Below are 12,782 nucleotides of genomic sequence, written 5' to 3'. Positions count from 1 at the left end.
TCATTGTAAATTTTCTAACAGCCACACTAAAGAAAAGTTAAAAGAAAAGGTGAGGAGAAATCAGTCAAGCAGAGAGAGTCAATTATCATATGGTTTCACTTATTTGTGGAGCATAACAAATAGCATGGAGGACATGGGGAGTTAGAGAGAAGGGGGTTGGGGTAAATTGGAAGGGGAGGTGAACCATGAGCAACTATGGACTCTGAAAAACAATCTGAGGGGTTTGAAGTGGCGGGGGGTGGGAAGTTGGGGTACCAGGTGGTGGGTATTATAGAGGGCATGGATTGCATGGAGCACTGGGTGTGGTGAAAAAATAATGATACTGTTATGCTGAAAATAAATAAATTAAAAAAAAATTATATTTTAAAAAAAAGAAAAGGTGAGAATAATTTTAATAATATGTCTCATTTAACCCTACATATCCAACATATTATTTTAGCATGTAATTAATGCAGATTTATTAATAAGGTAGTTAATATTTTTATGATAAATCTTGGAAATCAGGTATATATTTTATACTTTTAGAATAGCTTAATTCAGAGTTAATCACATTTAAAGTGCTCAGCAGCCACATGTGGTTCATGACTACTCTGCCGTACAGCACAGCTCTAGAGTGTGCTTCTCGAGCTTTATAGGTGCTAATGGTCCATGGACCACACTTTGCGTATCAAGGAGCTGGTGTTTGCAGAAAGTCTCCCTAGGTCAGAATCCTTTTTCACCCAAAATATTCCTTTTCTTTCAAATTCAGCAAATATCTGTTGAAGACACTAAATGGATATTTTACTAATTAGTCACCAAATTTAGATGTGGAACAATATTAACAACCTTAAAAACGCCAATATTTTTATACTCTGTGCAGAAGAACTGAGTCATTTACTCCTTTTTCTTTTAAACTTGAGAACCCTTTTCTTTTAAACTTGAGAACCAGATGCTTTCATGAGAACACACTTTAGCACAGGATAAACACAACTTTAAATTCCAACTTCAGAAGTTTGGCACGTTAAATATTTTAATAAAACAGACAATGGGATTGCAAGGGAAATTTGATAATAATATCTCAAGGCTTTAATATTTAGGGCATTCCTCGGTCAAGGGTATGAATATTTCATAGATTTTCTAAAGAGAAACACAAAGAAAACTTTTCATTTCCTCCTGACCAGTCTACTCGAGGGATAGGTAGAGCTCTACAGGCAGACTTTAGATCTTTGTGGAAATGATACGGATACATAAATATGGATATGTAAGCAGCTAAACGTGGGGCAGAATATAACTCAGGGATCCTATTTAGTGCAATCATATTCAGGCTACAAAAGCTTTTAAACTCAGAATAGTGTTCTGAAGGTGAGCAGTAAATTGGAATTCCTAAGAACTCGTTCTCACTCACCCGTTTCTCTCTTGTGAACTTTAGCAAGTGGCTTGCTCTATTTCCTCTCTCAGATGGTAATAATCCGTCTTGAACCTATTTCACTAAGTTGTTGTGGGAAAATGTGATCTCCCTACACGGCAACATCCTACTGACTTGTGAGGCACTCACATGTGCTGAGGAAGGTACTGAATCTTAAACACGTGGGCAGAGGGAGTGTGAAATGACAAAACATCAAGTTTTCAGGGCCCTCTCTTCTGTTGTGTTGCAAATAGCCATACCTGTCAATATTTCTACTTTCCACAAAGCAGGATTTCAATCACAGAACTAACGTCTCTTCCTACACAGAGTGGAATAGCACATCAAAAGGTAAGTGAATCTTTAATTTTAAAGTCTTTGTTCGAGTTCTAAATTGAGCTAAGTAGGGCAATAAATATACCAAAGATATTTTTACCCCCCTGGTAACACTGTTTAGTCATCTATTGGTGTGAAATCTCTTGAGTGAAAAATATGAAGTTTGATTCTGATAGATGGTTTACATTAAACTCGTGTGGTAAAAATTATCCAGTGAGAATCATCAGAATAGAGATAACTTTGTTTAAAACCTCAGAAATAATATGGCATCCATGAGAAAAAAAAGGTAAAACTCAATAATTAGGAAACATAAAATATTATTAAAAGAAATTTTAAAAAGTGTAAATAAATTAAATAAACAAATGGAAAAGTGAATATCATAAAGATGCTGTTACTTATAAATTGGCCATAAATTGAAAGAAATTCCAATCAAAATTACAACTTTTTTTGTGTGTGTGAACTTCACAAGCTGATTCTAAAATTTATATGTGAGAGTGAATGACAAGCACAGCCTAGATGCTTCTGAAGAAAAACTGTCTTTATTTTAAAAACTATCACTAAAATATGCCAAATGACAAAGATTCTATTATTTCAAGGAAAGACCAATAAAACTAAAGAGTGAGCCCAGAAATAAACACATACAGAACCTAACTTAAGACACAAATGGTGCTGCACATGTGAGAGAGAAGATAGTGGACTTTTCAGTAAGTATTCTAGGACAAATTATTAGTCATTTAGGAAAACTATAATAAAAAGTGGACCCTTGAGGCACCTGGGTGGTTCAGTGGGTTAAGCCGCTGCCTTCGGCTCAGGTCCTGGGTCCTGGGATCGAGTCCCACATCTGGCTCTCTGCTCAGCAGGGAGCCTGCTTCCTCCTCTCTCTCTGCCTGCCTCTCTGTCTACTTGTGATCTCTCTCTGTCAAATAAATAAGTAAAATCTTTAAAAAAAAAAGTGGACTCTTACCCAATCAATCATCATATATAACATTAAATCTGGATACACTGAAGATATAAAATAAAAAGCAAAACTACACTCTATAGAACAATATTTTTATGCCCTGCATAAACGTAGAGTTCGATTAAACAAAACACAAAAAAATGCAAACCTCAGATGAAAAGGTTAGTAAAATGTATTAATCTATCAAAACTGCTGACTTCCATCAAAAGTCAGTGTAAAGGAGGTGAAATCAGAATTGCACACAGAAGACGGCATTTTTCAATATATACAAACGGCAAATGACCGATCAATGTCCAGAAGAGAAAAAGAAAAAGAATTCAAAATGTATAAGAAAAGGAGAAATAAATAACCAATAAAAAAGATGGGATTAATAGATAATTCACATAAAGGAAATTTGATCAGCCAATGAAAGACGCTCAATCTGATAAGTGATTACAGAAATGAAAGTTAAAAGCCAAAATGAGAGATCGTCTGTAACTCAGTACAGTGGGGAAAACGTTTCTGAACTGGAACACTTGCATAGTACTTCTGGTGGGTAAAAATGGGTAGAACCACTTCGAAAACAATTTGGCATTCCTGTGTACTCTATTGTGCTTCTGGCTCTGCATTTTTCCCATAAATTTAAGGAAATGATCAAATATTTATTTTGTATTTCTGCATGCACTGAATTCTATTTTAGGGTAACCAACTAAGTGATGAGAAAAAGTTATTCTCTATGGAAGAATTCTGGCTAAATAATGCAGAATGAATGCTAGATTTAGAGAATTCCCATTATACAACCTTCCGTAAATACATTTAGGTAGCTTTTGTTATTGTATTCTAAAACCATTTACATGAACCAATGGGGAACTTTCTGGTGGAGTGATCAGACTGACACCAGCTGAACCCACTGATCAAGAGCTCACCTTGAGCTTCAGGATTAAAAGAGGTTAGCTGAAAAAAACCGGAGCCCGGATTTTATCAGGCCAGTTGACAGGAAACAGAAAGACAGAGAAGGATGTGACACGACAGCAGGAAGCCATCAGCCACATGTAGGTTACGAGACGTTTCTTGGGATGAGGGACACAGTTTCTCTGACAAATCGACAGCATAAAAAAATAAGGAAGGAACTGTTACATAGTAAAAGAATTACAAAAGATGGAATAAAAAAACACAATATTATTTGGGTTTTGATGTGGTCAAATCAACTATGAAAAGATAACTTTAAGACAATAAAATACGAAAAAGGAGTAACTAGGTATTAGAGAATATTAAGGAATTATTTGTTAGGTATTTTCTGTTAAAATGTTATCAGATAAAGATTCATACTGAAATAGTGATATGAACAATTCATTTAGGTGAAATGACACATCTAACATTTGCTTTAATATAAACCAAGATGTGAAGGTTATAGAATCTGGCATTTTTAGTACATCATCAGTTATGGAGTGGTGTAGAATCTGGCATTTTTAGTACATCATCAGTTATGGAGTGGTAGTGGAGAGGAGGAGGTCGAGAGCGACGTCTGGATTGTGCCTTGGGTTGCGAAGGTGGTGCCACTCGCCCAGACGGAGGACACAGAAGCAACAGCAAACTACAGAGATTAAGATGAGTTTAATTTTGAAAATAAGTTTTCGTTGCTAATGGAATACGCAGAAAGTTCTCTGAAGTAAGCAGTGGGATGACTGCATATGAAATAAGAACAGCTCCCTTGTAGGGAAGGGATCAAATCACCCCGGAAAATGTAGACGGTAAGAAACGGAATCAAAGGACGAACTCTGACGAATTCCAACGTGTACAAAATCAACAAGGGAAGAATTTAGGGAGGGATTCTGAAAATAAAAAGGGCATTTGAATAGTTTTGAAAAGAAGAATTACTCAGCATAATGATTAATCAACACTAATCAAATACTGTAGAGAAGTTAAGGAAGACAAGAGCTGGAAATAATCCATGGGTTTGCCGAGTTGGCAGTCACTGGTGCTGTTCCCAGGAGTCATTCCGTTGGAATAATAGTGGTACAGAACTAATTACCATGGGTTAGCGCCGATGTGAGCAGTGAGAATTGGAACACACGCTGTTTTGAGGAGATTAGCTGAAAACCAAAAGAGAGGCAGTTCAATAGTTGGAGTGCAAAAGGGGATTTTTAATAGAAATAATCTTTCAAAATAGAAACGACTTCTTTTTTTAAATAGAAATGGCTTCAGCATGTTTAGAGGTGAGATAAAGGAATCAGTCAAGAGAGTGAACTTGAGAATTTCTAAAAAACAGGGGGAACACATGAAATATAGTTTCAGCAGAGAGAAGGATGGAAGGCATCAAAACCAAGTTGGATAAATTAGCTCTGAACAGGACACGTAATTATTTTTTCTCTGAATCTGTAAAAAATTTGTGAGTAGGTGCATGTATAAAAGAAATATTTCACTTGGTAAGACTGAAGTATTATTTTTTCTTCAAGAAATAAATCTATTTCTAAAAGAAGAAGGTGCAGCCACCTAAGGTCAGAACTGTGTTGTTTTAGAAACATCACTGGAAAAAAGAGATCATTTGGTAGTTTCTATGTTTAGACTCAGTGTAATCTGTGCAATGTGAGGCAAACCATACAGCGAGAGGAGGCAGTGTCAGCGCTTGACAAGAAAGATCTTGAGAGACCAGTGAAAATTTAGAATATTTTTGGATATCCACACCTTAGTGAAATTTCCTAAAATTACGTCTACAAGAATCCAGGGATTCAATTACAGGTACAGAAAACAAAGTTCTTATCAATCTACCCTTGAAGTTAGCAAAAGCACAAAAACAGATTATATGACATGCCGTACATCTAGGTGGGATCAGAAAAGGGGTCGGTCCATTAAGGTGGTGATGGGTTAAGAAGTCTTTAGAAAATAGCAATAAGGGGGGTGCCTCGTGGCTCAGTGGGTTAAAGCCTCTGCCTTCGGCTCAGGTCCTGATCTCAGGGCCCTGGGATGGAGTCCCACATCGGGCTCTCTGCTCGGCAGGGAGCCTGCTTCCCTCTCTCTTCCCCAGTCTCTCTCTCTCTGCCTGTCTCTCTGCCTACTTGTGATCTCTGTCAAGTAAATAAATAAAAAAAAGAAAAGAAAATAGCAATAATGATGGATAAAAGACAGCAGGTTGTCAAAGGAGGAGAGTGTTGTTCCAAGCGTCGAACAATCTGGATATAGAGAACAGTTCAAGTAGAATGCTGCTACCACTTCTGGATTCTATGGAAAGTAAAAGAATTAAAAAATTAGCTTAAGACCTATTTCCAAAGAGGTACAAGGGCTGATCTGCGAACACACTGACAGAAAGGAGCAGATCATATGTGATAGGACCAGGTCTCCAGGGGAAGGGGAGGGCTGAGCGGTAAACAGAATGTGGGTGGGAAGGAATTCCCGAACAGGCCAGCAATGAGAGGGAACGAGGCAAAGGTAGGCAGAGGCTTGTACTCTGGCTGGTGGCCAGAGAACAGAGAGGGAGAACCTGTCAGGTGGACTGTTCTTGAAGCTCCTAAGCAGACCAAGTGCCAAGTGATCCAAGAGCCTTATAAGATTAGCCATTTTTAAGCTCTACTTTTTTTTTATTTTATTTTCTATTTATTTTCAGTATAACAGTATTCATTATTTTTTCACCACAGCCAGTGCTCCACGCAATCTGTGCCCTCTGCAATACCCACCACCTGGTACTCCGACCTTAATTTAAAAGGAAAATCACTGAGAATTTACTTACTTTATCTCTGAAGTTTTCTCTTCATCAGACTGTAGATGGGAAAAGTGGATCTGGGTTCATTGCACATTTAAATTTTCTAAATTTTTATTCAAGCCAGTCTTACCACACTCCATATATATATATACATATTATATACATACATATACATACATATATTATATACATTATATGTATATAATGTATAAGTGTATATTCCACTCTAGGCATGATACAGAACAAAAAATAAGAATCTTTTGCCATATCTTTGAGGAGCTTGTTCTCTTACTGAAGGTATGAGAAGTACAAAAAATTTACCTCAAATCTGTGGGTTTGGGAAGAAGTCTTCTTTTTCCACTAAAGTAGACTTCAAAATCTTCAATCTTTAGCCTGTGGGCATAGTCAATGTATCCTGATATCTCCTGCCCATGAGAATTTTTGTCACGAATAAAGATCACAGTCTGGTAGCACACACACAAAAAAGACAGAATAAAAAGAGTAAATAAATTAAAGTCATCTGAATATATTGCATATGATAATAAAATCTGTAGTCTTCGAGTGTCACATGTGCCAGACCTCATTCTCAGTGCTTTACGTTTCACCCTCACCATGATCCTAGGAAGCAGGTATGATTATTTAATCCTGACACATGAAGAAATTCATGAAAAGTTAACTTCACAGGAGTATAATGTACATTTATAATAATTTTATAAGACAATATCAATAATTAACTTACAGGTCTTCCAAAAGGCAGACATTTTAAGTGTTTGTATAACATTAGTTTATTTCCTTTCCCCCGAATCCTATTGTCTTCCCATTGTCATAATTTCTTTAGATAAGAAAACTAAGGAACAAAGAGGCTGAGTACCTCACTAATAGTCTCACAGTTAGTAATCAAAAAATTGAGATTAAAACCCAAGTTCTTGTGTTTGTCTCTTTAATTACTACATTATTTTTCTATCTCAATTCCTATGTATGTTCCATTACAAAGATATAAATTGGTCCCTTCTCATTACTGTGAGAGTCAAAAAGTCTCTTAATAAAATTAGAATCTCTTTAAAATTAAAGTCACCTTCCAAATTAAGTCCACAGGTCAAAACAAAAAGTACATTTTTCTCATTCATATTATTTCCTGAACAAATATCATTGTGCACTTACTATATGTTAGATCCTGTTGAAGGGGTCAAGGATACAACGCAGTAAGTACCCTGGCCTCTCAGAATGTATGCTCTGGTGAGGGGAGACAGACGAGACATGAAAAGGAAAAAAGTATTTCCAGTGAGTGATAAATGCCACAAAGCAAATAAAGAACATGGTAGATTCGAGAATGAAGTCATCAGAGAGGGAGAAAAACCATGAGAGACTCTTAACTATAGGAAACAAACTGAGAGTTGCTGGAGGGCACATGGGTGGGGGAGGGGGAACTGGACGATGGGCATTAAGGAAAGCACATGATTCGATGAGCACTCGGTGTTGTATGCGACTGATAAATTATTGAACACTACGTCTGAAACTAACGATGTACTACATATGTCGGCTAATTGAATGGAAATAAAAAATTTAAAAAAAATAAAGAACATGGTTGACAAGAGAAGGAACTGTTGGTGGCGAAGTCTACTTTTGGTCATCAGAAAAGACTTGGAGGAGGTCAGTTTAAACCAAGACTTGAAGCTTGAAGGATGAGAAAAAGTGAGGCATGTGAAGACCTAGACCAGGAGCCTGTCAGGTGAGGGAAGGAGCAGACACCGAGCGTACGTGGAAGTCAGCTCGAGCAAATGGAAGAATGGCAATCCTTTCTCTATCAAGCTGACAGACACTGATCTCAACTTCCAAGAGGAAAACAAAACCAAGCAAGCAAACAAACAAAAAAACCTATTTAGCTGGAAAAGTTCTAAATGGCTTTATTTCCGGGTCTAATTCAAAGTGGAGAATCTCCTGACAACGCTCCACATTTGGAAGAAACTGTAAACGAGTCTTCCTTTCCTCTCTGCCCATCGCTGGACGGTTGCTTGTTGGGTCTCTGTGTGGTCAGTTACAGGAAGCACTCACGTGGGTCACCTTCACAGAGCTTCCAAAAAGGTGAACCGAGAAAACTCAAAGAATCCTTTTTCTCGCTGCACCTGAGAAAACATGTTGCTAACAATGTCCCAACTGAAAAACCGAAGAACAAGCCACGAGGTACCGCTGGTCGTTATTTTGCTAAATTGCATCTTCCTGCCTCCTGCAGTCGTTTGGCACTTGGTGCTGAGGAGGCCACGCAGAGAAGGATTCTGAGGCACGTCCTTGGCTTAAGGAGAGTGTGGTGATGGATCAGCACCATTTTCCACAGAGGCGGCTCAAGGAGCCCGCATTGTCGTTCCTGTGCTCAGTCTCACGTAGGTTCAGTCCTGCACCTTCTCGTCTCCACCACAGAGCTCCAAGTTAAACTTCCTCAGATTTGTCCATGCTTTCAGCCATGGCTTTCGGCCATGGCTTTCAGTCCATGGTTTCTAGCTTTTACATAGCACAAATTCTAAATGGACAGTAACTCAGAGACCTCTTAAGACTCTTAGACTTCTAAATCCATACCTAAGATTGCTATCTCTGCTTAAACAAGGCTACATACTAGAACTATCAATGTTTCATGCAAAGTCCTTAAGGTCCTTGAAATCTTTACCCCACCAAGGCTGCTCCTAATGTTGAGGCGAATCTTACAGGCACATAGAGGGAAAAATGTCCGAAATAAGTCATCTACTTTTAAAATGGAACTCTCTTATTAAAGATTTGATTGATTGATTGATTGATTTACTTTTGAGAGAAGAGAGAGCATGGGGGGAGGAACAGTGAGGGGGGGAAGTGGGGAAAGAATCTTAAGCAGACCCTGAGCTGAGTGCAGAGCCCAGCACAGGCCTTGATATCATGACCCTGAGATCATAACCTAAGTCGAAACCAAGAGTCAGACACTTAACCAACTCAGCCACACAGGCACCCTTAAATGGAACTCTATTAACAGAAAAAGAAACAACAACAAAAACACCCTCCTCTGTCTGCCTCTATCTTTAAATGAAATGGATCAGTCTTATTTTTTTCAGTAGAATAGCATACCAAATATTGTAACTGACCTTCCTCATGAAAGCAAAAATAAATTCTGGATAAAATCTAAAATGCAACTTGTAACATGCCTTGATGCACTGTCAAAAATGAGGAATACTTAGAGTCTAAAAACTAAGTGGAAATAGATTCCCAGAAAGGAAAGCAGAGCCCTAGAACCATCTTTGTCCTGCAGGCATGTGCCCAACTGCAGGGAATCTTAGAAAGGGTTTCATGATCTTGGGAGTTGGAGGTGACAGGAGACAAAATCCAGCCTTTCAGGCAGAGAGACTAGGACTATTGCCTCAACATACGGCCGAGAAATAAGAAAAGGATAAAAACAATCGTCAATGTGTCCATAGAAAAGAAGAATGTTTCCAGAATTATAAACCCAGAGAAAATATCTTTCAAGCGGGAAAACCAAAAAATGAGAGCCTTGATTGACAAAAGACTCTTAACTCAAAGAAATCCTGGAGGATGTATAGTTGCCTCTTGAAAAACATGGGTTTGAACTATATGCCTCCACTTATATATATGGATAGGTTTTATAAAAAAATACAGTACAGCACCATAAATGTATTTTCTCTTTCTTATGATTTTCCTGTTTTCTTTTCTCTAGCTTCCTTTATTGTAAGAATACAGTATGTATACACACAACATGTAAAATACGTGTTAGTTGACCCTTTATGTCATCAGTAAGGTTTGCAGTCAACAGCAGGTTATTAGTAGTTAAGCTTTTGAGGAGTAAAAAGTTATATGCAGATTTTTGACTCAGTGGGGTTGGCACCTTTAACCCTTATATTGTTGAACAGTCAACTGTATTTCAGGCAAAAAAAGTGACTCTAACTGAAAGGTCAGAGATAAAGAATAGAATGAAATTCCAAGAATATAGTAAATATATAGAAAAATATATGATGGAATGATAGCATTATGGGCTGAACTGTGTTCCCTCAAAATTCCTATGTTGAAGCCCTCAGTATATCAGAGAATATATTTGGACATAGGGCTTTCAAAGAAGTTATTAAGCTAAAAGGAGCCCATTAGTCACTAATCCAATCTGACTTTATGAGGAGGTATTTGGACACAGAGAGACACCAGGGGTTTGTACACGTGGAAAGACCACGTGAAGACACAGTGAGAAATGGGTACCTGCACATCAAGGAGGGAGTTTTCAGAAGAACCAACCCTGCCCACATCAACATCTTGATCTACCTTTTGCTCCTGGCTTTGATAACTGTGAGAAAATAATCTCTGTTGTTTCAGCCACCCAGTATGTGGTATTTTGTTATGGCAGCCCTAAAGAACTAATACACATGGTAATAAATGAAAATAATTAAGTAATTACAGTCAGTGTGAATGGCCAAGTGTTTAAGTTAAAAAACAAAGGTTCTTAGAGTGGATAAAAACAAAGGGTATAAAACTTAAGGCTGAAAGGTAACTGATCAAAGAACATGCATAAGAAAATGTCTGTCCAAAAAGCTGGTATCAGCATATTGGTATGAGACAAATGAACTTGGAGGGCAAAAAGCATTCCTAGAGATGGAGAGTCACTAGATAATGATAAAATATTCAATTCAGAGAAAGATAGAGCTATTATAACTTTGAATTAACCTTTGAAAAAAATAGCCTCAAAATGTGGAAAGCAAAAATCGATAGAACTGTTTAAGCATAAATAGACAAGTCATCATCACTATGGTAAGTTTATCTCTCTCATTAAGTCCTAGATCAAATCATAAATTCCATAATTATTATAAAGTTAATATACATTGTAAAGAATTAAAAACGCAAGAGTGAGTGCTCGGTTTTTACTTAACCAAGTACCTAAACATCTTTTCTCTTCAGTGTCTTGTGGGTAAAATGAATAATGGTGTAAAATTATATGTATATGTGTATATATCTCTCCATAATCTCACTATTTTACATTATTATATCCAGCTTTCCCATGTTAGTTTAAAGTCCATTGTCTATGGGAATTTGAGTACATTACTTTAAATCTCACTTCTCTAGCCTTGTGAGAGTTAAGCGGATGTGCTGTGATTTTTGTGAATCTAGGGGTTTTCTGAAGCTAGACAACTTCAAGTCAGGACAAACTGAGTATAAAGTTCACTGTTTGTCCTTGGGTGGGTTGTTCAAGTTCTTAACTCCTCTATATATTCTTAAGTCCTATGCTCCGAAGTAGGTTCCTGCAAAATCTAGCAAGTTTCTACAAAACCAAACTGTATACCTCCAAAACAAACAAAGGAACAAACAAAACAAAACCAGGCAAGCTTCATTGGACCTAAGCGTTTAGTTAGCTAAGCCTTCTGGTAGCCTCTCCCCTCCTCCCATTTCTCCTTCATCTCTGGAGAGCAGTGAAATCACCTCTTGTCTCGCATGAAATGGCTCAGCTCATTGTCAGGTGCTGTCAGAGCCTGGCTTTCTGCCTCTGCACCCAATTTGTATGCCACATGCAAATGCTCTTTCTTTTTCAATGGGGAAAGTCTAGTGATCATTGTATCTGTAATTTCTTTTATTTTCAATAGAAACAAATGACTTCATTGATGTCTTTCCAAGTATGGCTATTTAGGTGTAAAAATATATTGCGAAAGAATTTTTAGTAAAATAAAAAAAATCTGCAAAATTAAAAAAATTCTTAACGGATAACATGCTTCATAAAATTATTTTAAAAAATGATTGTAACTATTGATGTGTAGTAATTGGCAAAAGACTGTCAGGAAATTACAACTCAATATTTAACTTTGAACTACATCATTACAAAAACAATGTGGGTGACAGGAAATAATAATGAAACAGAAGACGTAAGACATAGTTGTAAGGTACTTGATGGTTGGTTGAAATTTTATTTTCTCTTGTTTATATTTTATTATATGGATTGTCCAAGAATTACAAGTCAGTTAACTAACACTTTTTTTTTTTAAAGATTTTATTTGTTTGTGAGAGAGTGAGCAAGAGAGCACAAGCTGTGGGGGAGGGGCAGGGGAGAAACGAACGCCCCACTGAGCAGGGAGCCTGATGTAGGGCTCCACTCAGGACCCTGGGATCGTGACTTGCGCTGAAGCAGAAACTTAAATGACTGAACCACCCAGGGGCCCCAAACTCACATTCCTGATTAATAAATTTAATATATTCCTTTATCAAATATGTATTTTCTTCTAAGGTGAATACTAATTACCCCTGCTGTTAATACTACTAGGTATCAGTTGTTAAGAAGCCATTATGTTCTGAGCAAAATACTGGGAGCTTTTCATTCATTACCTTTAATTCTCTCAAAAATATATAATGGTTAGATAGCATTATTATTGTCATTTTGTAAATGTGGGTGCTGAAAGCGTTGTGAATGACCACCTCAAAGACATGTA

The 12,782-nt window shown here is 37.3% G+C and overlaps 1 protein-coding gene across 2 annotated transcripts in view; it reads right to left on the bottom strand.

Annotated features, from left to right (window-relative positions):
* The window catches only part of CFAP299 (cilia and flagella associated protein 299), a 599,384-nt gene that overhangs the window by 82,239 nt on the left and 504,363 nt on the right, over positions 1-12,782 (bottom strand). For both annotated transcript variants that reach the window (XM_045073527.1, XM_045073214.1), the window contains exon 4: positions 6,673-6,815. In XM_045073527.1, coding sequence (XP_044929462.1) covers positions 6,673-6,815 — 143 coding nt within the window. The remainder of the gene's footprint in view (positions 1-6,672; positions 6,816-12,782) is intronic.

Source organism: Mustela putorius, unplaced genomic scaffold (genome assembly GCF_011764305.1).
Source record: "Mustela putorius furo isolate JIRA1106 unplaced genomic scaffold, ASM1176430v1.1 tig00000040_pilon_pilon_pilon, whole genome shotgun sequence".
NCBI classification, from domain to species: domain Eukaryota; kingdom Metazoa; phylum Chordata; class Mammalia; order Carnivora; family Mustelidae; genus Mustela; species Mustela putorius.
Note: the sequence above shows the minus strand (reverse complement) of the source record. Positions and strands in the feature narration are given on the sequence as shown.